A 16,326-nucleotide genomic window follows, 5' to 3' on the forward strand; every position below is an offset into this window, starting at 1 on the left:
ACGTGGCCCCTCATCGTGGGTCCAATTTGTTCTCCCCGATGATTGATGGTGCCCAGCATCTCTCCACGTGCTCAGCAGCAGTTTGTGGTCTTCTCTGGAGAGATGTCTCTTCAAATCCTTTACCTGTTTTCCAACTGGGTTGTCTTTTTATTATTAAATGTAATCGTTTTTCTTTTTTTTTTTTTTTTTTTTTTTGAGACAGAGTCTCACTCTGTTGCCCGGGCTAGAGTGCCATGGCGTCAGCCTAGCTCACAGCAACCTCAAACTCCTGGGCTCAAGCAATCCTCCTGTCTCAGCCTCCCGAGTAGCTGGGACTACAGGCATGCACCACCATGCCCGGCTAATTTTTTCTATATATGTTTTTAGCTGTCCATATAATTTCTTTCTATTTTTAGTAGAGATGGGGTCTCGCTCTTGCTCAGGCTGGTCTCGAACTCCTGAGCTCAAACGATCCGCCCACCTCGGCCTCCCAGAGTGCTAGGATTACAGGCGTGAGCCACCGCGCCAGGCCTGTAATCGTTTTTCATATAGTCTAGATACAAATCTCTTATCAGACAGATAATTAGCAAATATTTTCCGTGATTCTGTGGATTGTCTTTTCATTTTCTCGACGGTGTCCTCTGAAGCACCAATGCTGTAAATTTTGATGAAGCCTAATTTTTCTGTTTTTTTCTTTTGCTCATGATTTTGGTGTCATAGCTAAGAATCCCTCCAAATACGAGGTCATGAAGAGTTGTCCATATGATTTCTTCCAAGAGTTTCATAGTTTTAGCTGCTACATGTAGGTCTTTAATCCATTTTGAGTTAATTTTTGTATGTGGGGTGGGGCAGGAGTCCACATTTGCTCTTTTGCACGCGGATATCGGTTGTCCTATCACCATGTGTTGAAGAGATTGTTTTTTCCCCACAGCGTGGTCTCAGCACCCTTTTCAAAAACCCGTTGGCCACAGACGTGGGTTTTATTTGGGTCCTTCGTCTTTAACCTCTGACCTCCCCTGTGCCCCCCCACCCCCAGGGGCCAGTACCTGGATTACGAGAAGGACGAAGTGGAAGCCCAGCCGCGGCAGTGGAAGAAATACGACTTCCACTACGACAACGTGCTCTGGGCCCTGCTGACGCTGTTCACGGTGTCCACGGGCGAAGGGTGGCCCATGTGAGTGCTGCCCTGGCGCGGGGGGCCGGTCAGGCTGGACGGGGCGGCCGAGGCGGGAGCCCTGAGCCTCCTTCCCCACCCGGGCTCATTGGTAATACTGGCCCTGCACTGCCCAGGGCCGTCTCCCCGGGGCTGCCCTGAGGCTCGTGTTGCTCTGCTCCCGCCCAGGGTGCTGAAGCACTCCGTGGACGCCACCTACGAGGAGCAGGGCCCGAGCCCTGGGTACCGCATGGAGCTGTCCATCTTCTACGTGGTCTACTTCGTGGTCTTCCCTTTCTTCTTTGTCAACATCTTCGTGGCCTTGATCATCATCACGTTCCAGGAGCAAGGGGACAAGGTGATGTCCGAGTGCAGCCTGGAGAAGAACGAGGTAGGTGGCCCCTGCGGGCTCTCAGGAACGGTGTGGGCAGGACTTTGCGTGTGGGGCGCTCGCCACGGGGTCGGGTTTGGCCGCCGCTGTCTGCGCGCAGGCCCTGGCCCTCCCTCCTCACGCACACAGAGCCCACATTCTGTCGGTCGGACCAGCTCGGAGAGGCCTGCCCTGCCTCGGTCTACCTCCCGTCAGGCTCCCGTGAGGCCCAGGTGAGCCAGGTGTGCTGTGCCCCCTCGGACCTCTTGGTGCTTCCTTCCCCCTCCTGCAGAGGGCTTGCATTGACTTTGCCATCAGCGCCAAACCCCTGACGCGGTACATGCCCCAAAACCAGCAGTCGTTCCAGTATAAGACGTGGACTTTCGTGGTCTCCCCGCCCTTTGAGTACTTCATCATGGCCATGATAGCCCTGAACACGGCGGTGCTGATGATGAAGGTGCGTGGGGCCCGGCTCGGGCCTGCACCTGGCGGGGGGCGTGAGCTGACTCTGAGGTGGGGTGAAGAGGCAGCCTGCTTCCTGCCCGCCCTGCGGTGCCTTGCGTCCTGGCCAGCGCAGGGTGCCCGTGGGGTTCTGCTGCCCGCTGTCGCCCAGGGGTCAGGACAGTGAGAAGGTTCTGGGAGGACGCAGGGGGACAGCGGGGAGGGGTGTCTCAGGCCTGGCAGGCGTGGAGCTCTGTCTGCCCCCCGTGCTAGCACAGGGGTGTGTAGTGATCCCAGGCAGGAGTCTCAGGGCTGCCGAGCCCGTGGCCAACAGCACTGTTCCCCGGCAGTTCTATGACGCCCCCTACGAGTACGAGCTGATGCTGAAGTGCCTCAACATCGTGTTCACGTCCATGTTCTCCATGGAGTGTGTGCTGAAGATCATCGCCTTTGGGGTGCTGGTACGTGCCTCGGTCCCCTCTCTGCCCTTCGGTGGCCTGCGTTCTGGCTTCCTCTCTGTAGGGCCACCCTTGGGGGCTCCCAGTGGGCGCTGCGAATTCTCTGAACGCCCAGAGCACGCGTGGCACTGTGGGGGCCCTTGGGAAGGGGCTGCTCCGACACCCGCAGCGGCCTGAGCTCTGTGCCCAGCCCGGGTCCTGGGAGGCAGGCGGGGCTGGGCTTGTCCCCTCTGGTCACGTGGCTCTTGGTTCTGCCCACAGGCGTGCGCATGCCTGGCTGTGGTGTCTGCTTGTCACTGGCCTTGTGCTCGGCCACCAGGGGTGGCCTATCTGCCCTGTGCTAAGAGTCTGTCACCCTCACCCCTCTCTTGACTAGGCCACCACGCACACCTCCTGCCCAGCAAAGCCCTCGCCAGCCACGCGCACTAACTGCCCTTCTTTTTCTCTAGAACTATTTCAGAGATGCCTGGAATGTCTTTGACTTTGTCACTGTGTTGGGAAGTATTACTGATATTTTAGTAACAGAGATTGCGGTAAGTAGTGTTTCCTGTCCCCCCGGCAGGGCCCCGCAGGGGTTTCCTTCCAGAGCATGTCCCCTCGGGGCACCGCCAGGCCCCGTCTGTGTCGGCCTCTTCCTGGCCCCCCGGGAGCCCCTGGACAAAGGGGGCTGGGTGCTGTCTCCGCAAACGTCCTTTCTTGAGCGAGAAAGTGGTTCTCAAAGGTCTTCCAGGCTGTGTCCTGAGGACCCCCCAGGGCTCCTGGCAGCAGTTGACCCAGAGCGTCCGATGTGTGTGTGTCTCCCAGCCTGGTATCAGACGCACGCACGGAAACCAGTAGGAGTTTGTAGTTTAGAATGTCAGGTGTGCGTGTATGTATGTGTGTATCTGGAGATACTCTTACCAAACGTGGATTATATCTGAAAATTGACCCGTGCTGAGACATAAACTTGTCTCAACAAATTTCAAAGAATCTGAATCATAAAGCAACATTCTTTGAGTAGATGCGTTACGTTGCAAATAAATAGCAGAAAATCTCACCTGTTTGGTCTTAGGTTGAATTCTCTAGAAACAGACGCTGAAAAGAGGATTCACGTAAAAGTTACTTCTCAAGCAGTGCTCCCGGGAAAGCTGGCGGGGGCTGGGGGAGGTGGACGGGGCGGAGGAGGCACCGGCAATGCTGCCTCCCAGCCAAGGCCCCAGGGCTGGTTCCGGTCGGCTCCCAGGGGCCGCTGGAGACAGTGGGGGCCACACCTCAGGGCCGCCCTGCAGGGGAAGGAGCGGCAGAGCTTTTGCCTCCGCACCCTCTGCCCTGCGCTGGGCCGGGGGCCGTGCCTGGGGTCCTTCCTTAGACCCCCTCCGTCTGCGGTGTGTGCCGGGTGCAGGTGCGGCGGCTGCGGCAGCCCAAGCCGCCGGGGCCGAGGAGCTCCAGGCTGTCACTACTACAGGACTGCACCGCAGTCCCAGGGCTTTGCCTGGTGCCACTCAGCTCTGCTCCCGCCTCACATGGGTCACCTCGCTCGTCCTTCAGCTGCTGCTGGGCGCAGCCTCTGGGAGCAGACCAGAGCTCCCACGTCCAGGCGGTCCAGGTTGAGCTGATGTTCGTCATCTCGTCCCCCCACCCCCTCTCGGGAGCCCATGACCTGTGGCCAGTCCTTTGCTGCTCCGGCTGCCGGCCCGGTGAGGTGACGCAGACCTTTGCCCCTGCACGCGCCAAGCCCCTGCTTCCGGTCCTTTGTTCAGCTCTGCCTGCTGTGACAGTCCAGTCACAGTCAGGACGGGTCACGGGAGTGTCTAGGAAGGCCTCGGTGCCCCCGTGCAGTGGCAGCTCGGCCCTGCACAGTCGTCACGGCCAGGGCGGGAACTCCGTGCGCTGTCTGCTGGTCTCCGGCGCGGGAAGCCCCAGGTGACCAAGTGGTCACCATGGCCTTTAGTGTCCCCTGAGGAAGCTTTCTCCACCCCTTTGAACCAGGGACTCTGGATTCTGGGGAAGATGAGCACAGAGTCCACGCTGGGTCTCTGGAGTGACGGTGAGCGGGGGCCCCATCCAATCTCCCCCCTTTCCTGGATCCCTGCGATTTACTGACTGGGCTCCCAGCACCCTCTGTGGGCCACTGGTTCGTCTTGACGTGTGGCACCCCGAGCCCACGGGGCACGTCACCACGCTGGCACTTTATCTGTGCCTTTCAGCGTCTTGTCAGGCCAGCACCCCGAGTGACTGTGATGTGCCAGTGGACCCTGTGGTCGCCAGCCGCTTGCGCCCCTCCTTGGCTGGCTCTGGGCCGGCGTGGCAGGGAGTCGGCCCCCTGTGGGCAGGTCGCCAGTGCTGGGCCCGGACACCCGCGCAGGCCAACGTGCCGCACCTGGAGGGGCAAACCCACACCGGGGGGCCCACTTGGGACTGATCACCGCCCTTTGCAGGCGAAGGTGTTCCAGTCCCACCAAGTGGCTGGGTGACACCTCGAGGCACGGCACCCTGGGGAGGCCTGCTGTCGGGTCACCAGTGGCCACGGCGAGATCAGGCTTACGGGGAGGCTCTCGGCTGTCATGGCCACTGCGTTCGTGGCCTGCTGTGTGGACACTGGGCTGTGAGGACAGAGCCCAGCTGGCACCTGCGGGTTGGCTCATCCCCAGCCTCGCGGCCGTGCCGCTCGAGGGTGGGCGTTAGTGTGCAGCACGGGGGTCTGGCGCCGTGCGTTCCCAAGGCCCTGTGTGGCTCCTGCCCAGACTGTGCTCCCTGCAGAGCTCCGCCCGCACTCGGCACGGGCAGCCCGTTTCTCCACCCGGTGTCCGGCCGGCGCCCCGCCCAGAGCTCCACCTCGCCAATGCCTCAGGCCGTCCCTGCGCGGGGCTCGCGTGAGGCCTGTGCCCACGCCCTGAGCCAGCCACGCACAAACCAGGTTCAGGTTTTTCCTCCGAGTGGTAGGGGACCCCCCACGCGGTGACGGCGGGGCGAGCCGAGGAAGCCGTTGGCACAGCTGAGGAGCACGTCAGGAGGGACTGGGTTGCCGCTGTGTGCTGAGCCCCCCACACCTGCTGGACTTGGTCCTAGAGGTGCCGCTTCCCGTGCTCACCGGGTTTGTGGTGGGTCTGACGGCACCACCGTGGGGAGAGGCTTCAACGTGACAGACACTGATGTCTCCGATGACACTCAGGTGCCAGCAGCTGGGAGTGGCCTCTCTCAGTGGTGGTCCTCCGTAGAGGGCAGGGCCAGCTCCAGAATGCCGACGTCTGCACTGGCCTTTCCACGGGTGCCTTCTAGCGGCTTCACACGGTGTCTGTACCTCCCACATACACCCCTGGCCCCGTGGGGGCTGCCGGGTCACTGCCTCACAGCAGGGGTCTGCGAGGGAGCCCCGCTTGCTCTGAAACCTCTCAAACTTGGCAACTTTGTGAGCCACAGCAAGATTCCCTAGGTGGTATATGCTGTCTCCAAAACCCAAGGAAGCCTGTCAGCAGTGGGAGTGTGAGGGGCAGTCACTGGCCCACCTCTTACCTGTGAGTCTGGGTCCTGGCACAGCCCCGACCACTGGACCCCGAAACCTTCACTGACGTGCAGGCCCTTGAGTCCCTGGTTTATCACCTGTGCCCTGGAGCACGTGTGACCTCTCAGGGCATCTGAGCGAAGTGACGTGCCACCCATACAGCAGCCCAGCGTGGTGTTCCGGAGAACACCCAGGTGATCTGGGTCCCACTGGACATGTCAGGACGCAGGGCGTGACCCGTGGACACCCGTCAGGACGCAGGGTGGGACCGTGGACGCCCGTCGGGACGCGGGGCGCGACCCGTGGACGTCTGTGCTGCATGCAGAATGCTTCTGATCCCCTCAGCAGTGAGCACTGAAAGGTCGTGGTCACTGGGTCAGGGGCTGAGCGCCAGGTGCCACAGGCTGAGAGGGTCTGTTGTACTCACGATGCCAAATCTCCCGCAGCACCAGGCTCCGAAGCTCGGCTTGTTTGGGGCAGTGCACTGTTACCCGTCATGGTCCGGTTTTCTTGCACCGGCCATCCTGGAGAGTAAATGGGGTGCCCTGGGGCCCAGCACCCCATGTCCGTCGGGTCCTTGACGCGGCACTGACCTCCCATTCTGCACAGGACGCGGTGTTGATGGACTGTTTTGGCCAGGGGGTGTCAGTGTCAGGACTCCCTGACAGGACGTGGTCTTTCCTGTCATTGCGTCCTTTAACCCACACGTCGCGGAGACAGTGTGGCGTGTTCTGCTAGTTGCTGAGCGCATCTGTCCCTGAATAAATCCCTGGGACTCGGCAGATGAACACCAGCTGTGTCTGTGGGCACCCTGGAGCCCCTGAGAGGTGGGCCTAGACCAGGGATTCGTCGTGACCCGGCCTCCGTATGCGTCACTCTAACACGGGCCATGATGGCACGTGAGGCCCTGGCGTCAGGGCTAGCTTGGACCTTGTATCCGGCAGCCTTCGGAATATCCAGGGATTCTTCCTTCTCTGGTGTACGGTTTGTCAGATGAATTCGGTCTCTTTGGGGAGGAACAGGGAAAGTGACTGCTGTGTGGACTCCCTCTCGGTTGCAAGATCCTTCTGCAACGGGGCCCAGCGTCTCTTCAAGGCCTGTTCTCTGGGTCTGAAAACTGAGTCTGGTTGAGAAGCCGGGCAAGGGGTCGTGCTTGTCTATCGTGGTGGCCAGCGTCAGACTCACACTCGTGCGTCCGCGTGGGTGTACGTGGCAGCGTCCTTGCTGAGGGACCCCGTGGCTGGTGGGGACGGGATCTCACGTGAGGATCCTTTCTCCTTTCTAGCGTGTTTGCCCTCTTGAGTCTTTTGACCCGAACTCCACGTGTGCCAGGCAGTCTCTGGCACCCCCACCTCATCGGATGTGGGCCGTGGTTCTTTCAAAGCTCTGGGAGCCACCATCCCAGTGGCGGGACTGGTCCAGGTGCCCTTGCCGGGGCGTGGAATCCTGAGTCGTGGGAGAACGTTCCCGATGTAAAGAGTTCTCCTTTATCCAGCCTGCATCCCCCCGCCTCGCCCGGCCCCTCCCGGCACACGCCCGGGCTCAGCCGCCTTGTTGCTGCCGGGGTCCTCGTCACAGCCAGCAGCCCCTTTGCTGAGAGACCGTTTTTCTCACTCAGCAGAGCTGCTGCTTCCCCAGTCAGGCCACGTGGAGACCCGGCTGCTGGTCCGGTGGCCAGGAGGGCGCTGGGGTGGGCTCGAGGGCAGGTGCCCTCCTGCAGGCACCCGGTGGGCCAAGACTGGCGCAGCCGTTCAGGCCACAGTGAGACCCTCCCGAGGGCCCAGGCGGTTCGGAGGGATGGGGAGCTCCGAGTTCCGTGTTTGGGGTCCCTCCTGGGCCCCGCCTCCTTCTGCCTCAGGGTGCTGACCCCCCAGTGAGAGAGGCTTGCTGACCCTCTGTAGCCCTGCGCCTGCCCGCGAGTCCCAGCGGCTCCTTCAGCACCGTCCTCAACACGCACCCATCCGTGCTGCGCTGGAGCTGCCAACTGCCAGTTTGCACTTACCATTTGTTTTTTCAGAGCAATTGGTGACACCTAGCCAGGGCCCACTAGCTCCACAGTCCTACGATGGCCGTCCCTGTATCCTGTGCGTGTCAGTGATGTTGTGCAGTGTCACCGTGGCACCCCTGTCTAGCCCCACAGAGAGTCACTAAGATAAGGGAATCGGTAGTTTTAATGCTACAGTGTGCGGCGAATTCCTGTCACCCCACTTGCCCCCACAGAGGAGAGTCTGGCCAGTGAGCCACCCCCAGGCCCCGTCCTGAGGGTCAGCGTCCAAGGAGCCCGCTCTGGTGCCGGCTGTCTTAGGACCAGCATCCGTGATCCAAGTGTGATTTGTCAGGAAGAGTTTGCAGGAACTCTGGTGAGGAGGCAGCTGGGTAAGGAAGGGGGCGTCGTTTGGCTCCGTCCTGCAGGGGGGTCTGGGGGCAGCGTGGGTGCCACAGGAGAGCCGTGCACACCCCCACAGCCCGCGGGGTCCCCGCAGCCTGCAGGGGTCTCCGTAGCAGGAGACACGTGCTGTGGTGAAAGCGTGTGCAGAGGTCAGAGGGGATGTGGCTGGAACACTGCTGGTGCTTTCTATACTTTTGAGGAAAGAAACTTCTGAATAAGTCATGGGAAAAAAATGAAATAATGGAAATTAGAAAATACATCCAACTGAAAAATAATGGAAATACTGTGCATTGAAACTCATGGGATGCAGCTAAATCAGTATCTGGAAAGAAATTTACAGCCTTAACTACTTAGAGTAGAAAAAGGACAAAGTGTGAAAATGAATGCATTAAGCATCTAACTTAAGATAGAAAAAGAACATTAGAATAAGTTCAATGACAAGAAGAAAACAGAAGAGTAGAAATTATGAAAAGTAAAAACAGAGACACGGGAGAATTGATAAAGTCTAAACTTGTTTCTTTAAAGACTTAAAAATTGACACACCTCTGGCCAGATTAATCAAAGGGGGAAAAAGTCCAAATAAACATTGTAAGGCACGGGAAAGACACAGAAGAGATTAAGAACTGGCAGCATGTTTTGAACAGCTTATGCCAAGACATTGGGAAACATAGGTGAATGGATAAATTATTAGAAAAATATGAAAGACCAAATCTGACAGAAGAGATAAAAACCCTCAGTAGTTCTTATTAAAGCACGAAAGGGCCAGGTGTGGTGGCTCACGCCTGTAATCCTGGCACTTTGGGAAGCGGAGGTGGGAGGATCACTTGAGCTCAGGGGTTCGAGACCAGCTTGGGCAACATAGCAAGAGCCCATCTCTACAAAAAATTTTTTTAAAACAATTAGCTATGTGTGGTGGTGTGTGGGCCTATAATCCCAGATACCCGGGAGGCTGAGATGGAGAATCGTTAAGCCCAGGCGTTTGAGGCTGTAGTGAGCTATCACCACCCCACTGCGCTCCAGCCTGGGCGACAGAGCGAGACCTTGTCTCTGTGGGGGGAAAATGCACTAAAGAAGTTGAGTCAATAAACGATATTCCCACAAAGAAAACACCAGATTCTACTGGTCTTGTACATTAGTTTTCTACCTAAAATACAAGGAAAGATCATTCCAAACTTAAATTCTTCCGGAGAATAAAAAAGAATGAACATTCTCTAATTAGACTGGTATAATCTTGGCACTGAAACTTTTAAAAAGAATATGAGAAAGGAAGATCATAATCCACACTCATTAATGAGTGATGCAAAACCGTGAACAATCTATAAGCAAATCAAGTCCAACAGTGCACAGAAAATATAAGGTTTATTCCAGGAATGCAAGATTCAACATCAGAAAATCTATTACTGTAATTTACGTTAACAGAATAAAGGAGACTATTGATGCGATCACCTCATGGATGCAGGGAAGACATTCGATAAAATTCGAATTTTATTCATGATGAAAGTCACTAGTAACCTAGGAATTACTAACTTGATAAAGAGTATCTACAAAACAAATCTTATGCAAGCATCATATATCATGGTACAATTTAGAAAGAATTCCCTTTAAAATTAGCAAAAGACAATGATTCTTCTTAACAGTACTCATTTTCAGCATTGAACTTCGGGGCCTAGCTAGTTCAAGAAATAGAATTTTGCTTCACGAGGGCAGAGGTTTTGTCTGTTTTGTTTCCTGCTGTATTCCCAGAGCTTAGGACAGTGCCTGTCGGACGCTGGTGGGCAGTCAGTGAGTACTTCCTGAGCTGAGACAAGATAAACACAATATGTCAGGATTAGGAAAGAAAGAATGGGCACGTGGACCACCACGGACGCAAACGGGGCAGAGCACAGTGGGGCAGGTTTGCTGGGGAAGGTCAGGAAGCCATGTGACATGTGACGTCTGCATGGCCCGTTAGACTTCGCAGACGAACCGCAGGACAGGCAGTCGGACAGGTGGCCTGGAGCTGGAGGAGAGGCCCGGGCCAGGGACGTCGGGTTGGGGGCGATGAGCACAGGAGAGAGGTCAGGTCCGTGAGCCTGGGTGAGGCTGGGGAGGGACACGTGCTGCTCCCGGATTCGCCACCACTCGGGGACGGAGGGCTAAGTGGAGTCGGCAGAAGGGGGCCTGGAGGTGCAGGTCCCGGGGGTGTCCTCATGGAAGACCCCGGATGCATTTTCACGCAGACGTTTATGGCAGCAGCGTCCCTGGTGGCCAAGTGCCCGCTAGCAGTGGGACGTGCCCGCTGTGGGTGTATTGATGCGGTGAAAGGGCATACACGACACGGCACTGAGCTCCCCATGGCAGGGACACGGCTCTGGGGGTGTCCGCACGTGTGCCCTCCTTTCCGACGACGTCAGCGTAGATGCTGCTCCAGACCCGCTCACTGTCAGAGCATAAGTTTGCACAAGTCAAAGAAACCTACGTAGTCTGACCCCATCACAGGTTAAGAACGGGCAAACACATAATGCGTTTTGAGAGTTTATGGTAAAACTAAAAGACAAGTGATCGTTAACAAGAAACAGTGGGGAGACATCCTCAGGAGGGGCTTCAAAAGTGACGGTGACGTCCTGCTTTTTAAGCAGGGTGATGAATGTATGGATATTTAGTTTTTGTCAAAACATTTATATTCTTTTATTGATGTGATATGTTTTATGGTTTTACAAAGTGAATGATTTCACTTGTTCCCAGGAGGTGGAGGCTGCAGTGAGCTACGATGACGCCACTGCACTCCAGCCCAGCAAGAGCGAGACCCAGTCTCAGTTTAAAAAAAAGAAAAAAGTTAACGATATGAGTAATCCAGGCAAGAAAGCCAAAACCTGCCATTTAAACATAAAAACTGAGATTGTTTTGTTCTGCCAGCCCTTAGTGGCGTGGAACTTCCCGGTGGCTGCCCCTCCGCTGTGCCCGTGTGGCCCAGCGCTCTGCGGTTGCGTTTCTGATTCCCGGGGCTGCCTCCTTGGAAACAAATCTTTACTCACCCAGATAAAGTGACCCCAATGTTGAGCTCCCCCCGCAAGGACACAGCTCCAGGGGGCCCTGCACGTGTGCACCCCCTTTCCAAGGGAGGGGCCCAGGCTCCGGACGCGGAGAGGGCGTCAAGAGGAGGCTGCGGGCGGGGTGCCCGGCTCATGTCAGGGGCGTGGGGGGAGCAGATGCCCAGCCCCAGAGGCCCCGCGGAGGACGGAGCCTCCTGCACAGCGGCAGCTGAAGTGACCCAGCGTCGGTCCCCCAGCGGGGGATGGGGCCGGGGCTGCCTGTGGCTGTGTCATGCCTCCCTCCGTGGCAGCCACTGTCAGCCCCCGATGCCCAGCAGGGGTGGCGGGACGGAGAAGCTGCTGGTTCGAGAGCTTAGCCATTCCCCCTTTCCCCTTGCTCTTGGAGCTGGAGTCCTCTTCCTGTTCTGCCTGGAGGAGAACGGACCAAGGGACCAAGGGAAGCCATCGTGCAGATCGGTGGTCGTTTGTTTGTTTGTTTGTTTGCGTTTCATTTGGAGCCACTTCATACGTTTACTTTGTGAATGCACTTTTTTCCTTAGGCAAAAATATGAGTGTCAGTTCCCATCCCCAACTTAAGAATCAAAACAGAGTCTTAGCAAGGGCACCCCGAGAGAAGGCTCCGCACGCATGAAACTGACATTGATTTCTTTGCCTGGAAATAAGAAAATAAGTGTCTGTGAGTCATCTCTGGATTTGCATTACAACAAGAATGCAAACGAATGCCGCCCTGTCTGCATAACCTACAGATTTCAAAACGTGTTTTGATTTGATACGTTTTAAGAAAAATATGCAGTTTGCCAAAATCCTAAAATTTTCTAGTTAAGTATTCAGAGTTTGAGTTTTTGCTTGTGTTGATGACTCATTTTCTCTTTTGTTTTCTGTTTTTGTTCTTGATTTACCTTCACCTACCTGCTGACTCACGCCATCCAACCAACATACAATGCGAAACCCATGTCTCCGTCTGTATGTTGTGCGCCTGCTGCTCAAACCACCCCAATCTGTAAATAACACGCAAATGTCCATCCATGAAAACATCACATATAGGAAACGGTTGGTTTCGTGACTTTAAACAGTTCTTAAAGCCCCTCGCTGTGCTTGCTCTGCTCCCTGCCCTGTTCCCGGGGACTGTGACCCCTTGACCCCTGCCCTCTGAGGTGTGCGGTTGGATTCAGCGGCACCCCTCACCTCTGGCCTCCTGTGCGGTCGCCCCAGCTCCAGGGGTCCGCGGGGGCCTCGGGGGGCCCTCCCAGGAGCTGTCGGACCCTGGGACCTGGCCAAGGCGGGAGGTCAGGGTGTCTGGAGTGGGTGCTGGGTAGGTGCCTGTGGGACTGGCCCAGACTTGGGGGGTTTTGCAGGAAGTGAGTTTGGGCCCGATGCCTGTGAGCCGTGGTTTCTGGGGCCCGCCATCCCCCTCTTGCTGCCCACCTCACGCCAGCAGGCGAGGACAGTTCGGCTTCCCTGGGTGGGGTCTGTGCGCTGCCCGGTAGCATCCGTCCTGGACAGACCCGTCCTCAGGGGCCAGGCCTGCAGCCCAGGCTCGGGAGGGTGTAGAGATTTTGTCTTGGTGCTTCAGAAGGGTCCTGCAGGGCCTGAGTGGAAGGAAGGGCTGCGCCCCGGGAAGCGGCAGAGCGCAGGGCCTCCCCGTCCTCGCACCGTGGACTTGCATCAGGCGCCCAGTGCGGGTGCCCCGGGGCCTCCTTCCAGGTCTGGGAAGTTGCAGAAGGAGCAGGGGTGCTTGGCAGCAGCCTCCACCTCGGCTGAGACTGTGGAAATTTATCTAAAGTAGCAGATATTTGAGATTCCTTTAGCTGAAAGGGGATGTCTGTGACACAGGGCCTCACACCTGGAGCCGAGGAGGTTGAGTTTTGAGAGAGAGCCGTTCGACCCCGCAGCAGTGCCCGGGGACGCCAGCCAGGCCTCTGCACAGCCGGCTGTGGGAGAGCCCGTCCCCGCCTCGGCTGCCCGTCCTGTCTCTCAGCACATGCGGCCACCTAGACGTCACGCGAGTGTTTGTGCACACTTTCCTTAGTCACCAGCCCCCATTAGAGGGAAAGAGCAGAGAGCAGCGTGTTCACAGAGCCTGGACTTTGTCCCCACCAGCTCCGTGCGTGGCCGGCGGCCGTGGTCCGGGCCACGGCTCAGCTGGCACCCAAGACAAGCCCTCGCTCTCTTGTGGGTCTGGCGGAGGCTGAGGTGGGCTTGGATGCAGGGTCTGGGGGCATCTGGGTACCTTGTCCATTGTCCTCGCCACCTGGGTGTGGGTGTCCCTAACGTCTCTATTTCGTGGATGAGAAAGCTGAGGAGCAGGTTAGGGACCCTTGTGCCCCCCGAGAGTCAACAGCCACACTGAGGGGGACGATGACGCAGCTTTGGGATGCTCCAGAGCTTTCCTGACTCAGGTGGCAGCAAGGAAGGGCCTGGCCTTGAAGTGGGGTGGCTGCCCCTGGTACCACAGAAACCACGGACTCTGGGAGGCCGGGCCGGGCCGTGTCCACCTCCAGGAGTGGCCGAGGTCAGAGGTGACAGTGCCGATGCCCAGCCGCAGCTGGCCGGCGTGTGTCGGCTACCCCTGCTGACCTGCATGTGCTTGGCATGGTGCCTGCCGCCGCGCTGTGCTTGGGCATCTCTGGCTGTCGTCACCATCTGTCTTCACAGCTCTGTAGGGCCGCCTGTCTGTCGCTACCCCCGCCCCCTCCTGAGTGCCCACCGGAGCCCCAGAGAGAAGCCAGGGGTGGGGGAGCCTGGGTCTCAGAGCAGGGAGTGGCTGTGTCCCGGTTCAGCTCTCCTGCGCCAGGCAGTCTGGGTGAACTCACTCTGCACTCGCCTCTTCGCCTGCCCTGTTGCCTTCCGGCCCTGCTTTCTCCTCTGGGCACTTTGCTCCCCCTGAGTGTACCTGGCTCGGAGCTGGGCAGGTGCCGTGTGTCCAGTCCCTGCCCCTCCAGACCCGCTGGGCGGTGGTTTCGAAGGGGAGCCCCCAGCCCCCAGCTCTGGCTTGCTGCCTGGTGTGAGGACGTCCTGAGACGGAGGCAGCGTCCTCTCCCACCCTGTGCCCACGCTCGGCTGTGGGTCCGCCACGCCCAGAGTGGTGAGTGGGTCGTCCTTGGCACGTTGTCCACCACTGAGCTTCCCTTTCCTGGCACACCGGGTTAGGGGCGCAGACATTCCTGCGTAGCCTTTGGGGTCGCAGCCTGAGGGTCTGCGTCTGCCGTTTTCCTGATTCGGACCACGGTCGGCCCTCCTCGTGCCCACCGACCCCTCCAGGTGTGGCTCCCAGCGGTTCTGCTCCCACGGCTCCAGCGTCCTGCCTGAGAGCCCGTCCCTGCAGAGTCCAGAGTCTGGCCACCCTGGTGGGGGCCAAAGAAACCTGCCCTGAGAGCGGGACGCAGACGAGGCAGGGGTGTCCCCTCAGCGGGTCGGCCACTGTCCCTGGAAGTCAGAGTGAGGCCCACCCTCCTGCATTCTGGGCGAGACGGTGGCCCCAGGGAGTCGGACGTCCCCTCTGCCCAGGCTCCCACCGCCCCGAGCTTGCACACGCCCTCCTGCTGTCTCATTCCACGTCTGTGTTCTCTTCTCTCTCTGTCTGGTGGCCGAATCTGACAACGTAAGTGTGTCTGAGCCTGAGCTGCTTGCACATTTGAAAGTACCGAAATGGCAGGAGCTGCTGTCACACTGTGGGCTCCTGGTCCCTAAGTAGACAGAGGTCGGAGGGCCGCCTGGTCCACAGACACGCCCGCAGCCGTGCCTCCGAGGGCGGGTGTGCCCGTGGTCCGTGGCGGCAGCCTCACTCCCAGGCAGTGTGTGGAGTCTGGGTGTGCAGGAGCGTTTGTGCTCGAGGGGCTGCGCGAGGTGTCCTGGCTCCCCGAGCAGAGACCTGCGGACTGAGGCTGCAGAGGTGTCTGTGGCAGGCGCCGCGGAACACCCACATCCGCACCTTCCCAGACCTGTCTGCGAACACCTGGGGCAGCCCTGGAGGGAGTGTTTGCCCCTCCGCTGGGTCCCGGCTGGGGCCACAGGCAGTCAGGGGCTTCGCTGGCGAGCCGGGAAGGGAGAGGTGTGACCGCCAGGCCTGGGCGGGGGTCCCCGCAGGGCTGCCCAGCACCTGCACAGCTCGGCTGTGTCCTGCGGGGGTCTCTGTGGGAGGCCCAGCCACGAGTGGCCTCCTCCCAGCTCCGCCTGGCAGCAGGGAGCTGCCGGGAGAACTCTCCTCTCCGCCCCTCACTGCTGTGGTGGGGAGGGCCTTAGAGCAGAGGGGGTTTTCTCTGATTTGCTGCATGAGACGTGACCTGCAAGGTCAAGCTTTACTTCGGGAAGGTTTTCTGGTGGCCGATTGCTGCTCAGACTGTGGAACAGAGGCTTTTTCTTTCAAGCTCTTTTTAACCACTTTCTCTTCAGGGCCACGGGGGCTTGGGAGGAGGTTTTGGGGTGGGAGCAGCTTGCCTGGGGTGATTTCCTGCGGTCAGAGAGCAACCCTCCTTCCCTGCAGAACAACTTCATCAACCTCAGCTTTCTCCGCCTCTTCCGCGCTGCGCGGCTCATCAAGCTGCTCCGCCAGGGCTACACCATCCGCATCCTGCTGTGGACCTTCGTCCAGTCCTTCAAGGTGAGGCGGGGCAGGTGGGGGGTGGCGCCCTTGGGGCTTTCCCTCCTCTTCCTCTCCCTGCCCCCGCCCCCTCCAGGGCGCACCTGCTGTGGGTGGCTGGGAGGGAGCAGGGTGTGCCCGTCTCGTGGGCGCCTGCTGTCCTGTCGCGGTCCAGAAGGACACTCGAAGTTACCCGTAGGTTCCCTTGCTAATGCTCACGGGAACCCTGAGGTGGGTTTCATGATCCCAATTTGCAGGTGGGGAAACTGGGGCGGTCGCTTGGTGGTCAGTGGGTGGAGCTGGGTCCGCTGAGGTCTGTGTGGCCCAGGGGCTGACGTGTCCGGGTCTCCGCAGGCCTTGCCCTACGTGTGTCTGCTCATCGCCATGCTCTTCTTCATCTACGCCATCATCGGGATGCAGGTGGGTGCTCCCCAGCGGGCCGGA

The 16,326-nt window shown here is 58.6% G+C and overlaps 1 protein-coding gene across 2 annotated transcripts in view; it reads left to right on the forward strand.

Moving 5' to 3' along the window:
* The window catches only part of CACNA1B (calcium voltage-gated channel subunit alpha1 B), a 187,868-nt gene that overhangs the window by 134,845 nt on the left and 36,697 nt on the right, over nucleotides 1-16,326 (forward strand). For both annotated transcript variants that reach the window (XM_069477199.1, XM_069477200.1), the window contains exons 28-35: nucleotides 1,016-1,153; nucleotides 1,322-1,523; nucleotides 1,795-1,959; nucleotides 2,294-2,404; nucleotides 2,851-2,934; nucleotides 12,348-12,353; nucleotides 15,787-15,903; nucleotides 16,237-16,302. In XM_069477199.1, coding sequence (XP_069333300.1) covers nucleotides 1,016-1,153; nucleotides 1,322-1,523; nucleotides 1,795-1,959; nucleotides 2,294-2,404; nucleotides 2,851-2,934; nucleotides 12,348-12,353; nucleotides 15,787-15,903; nucleotides 16,237-16,302 — 889 coding nt within the window. The remainder of the gene's footprint in view (nucleotides 1-1,015; nucleotides 1,154-1,321; nucleotides 1,524-1,794; nucleotides 1,960-2,293; nucleotides 2,405-2,850; nucleotides 2,935-12,347; nucleotides 12,354-15,786; nucleotides 15,904-16,236; nucleotides 16,303-16,326) is intronic.

Source organism: Eulemur rufifrons, chromosome 7, assembly GCF_041146395.1.
Source record: "Eulemur rufifrons isolate Redbay chromosome 7, OSU_ERuf_1, whole genome shotgun sequence".
NCBI classification, from domain to species: Eukaryota; Metazoa; Chordata; class Mammalia; order Primates; family Lemuridae; genus Eulemur; species Eulemur rufifrons.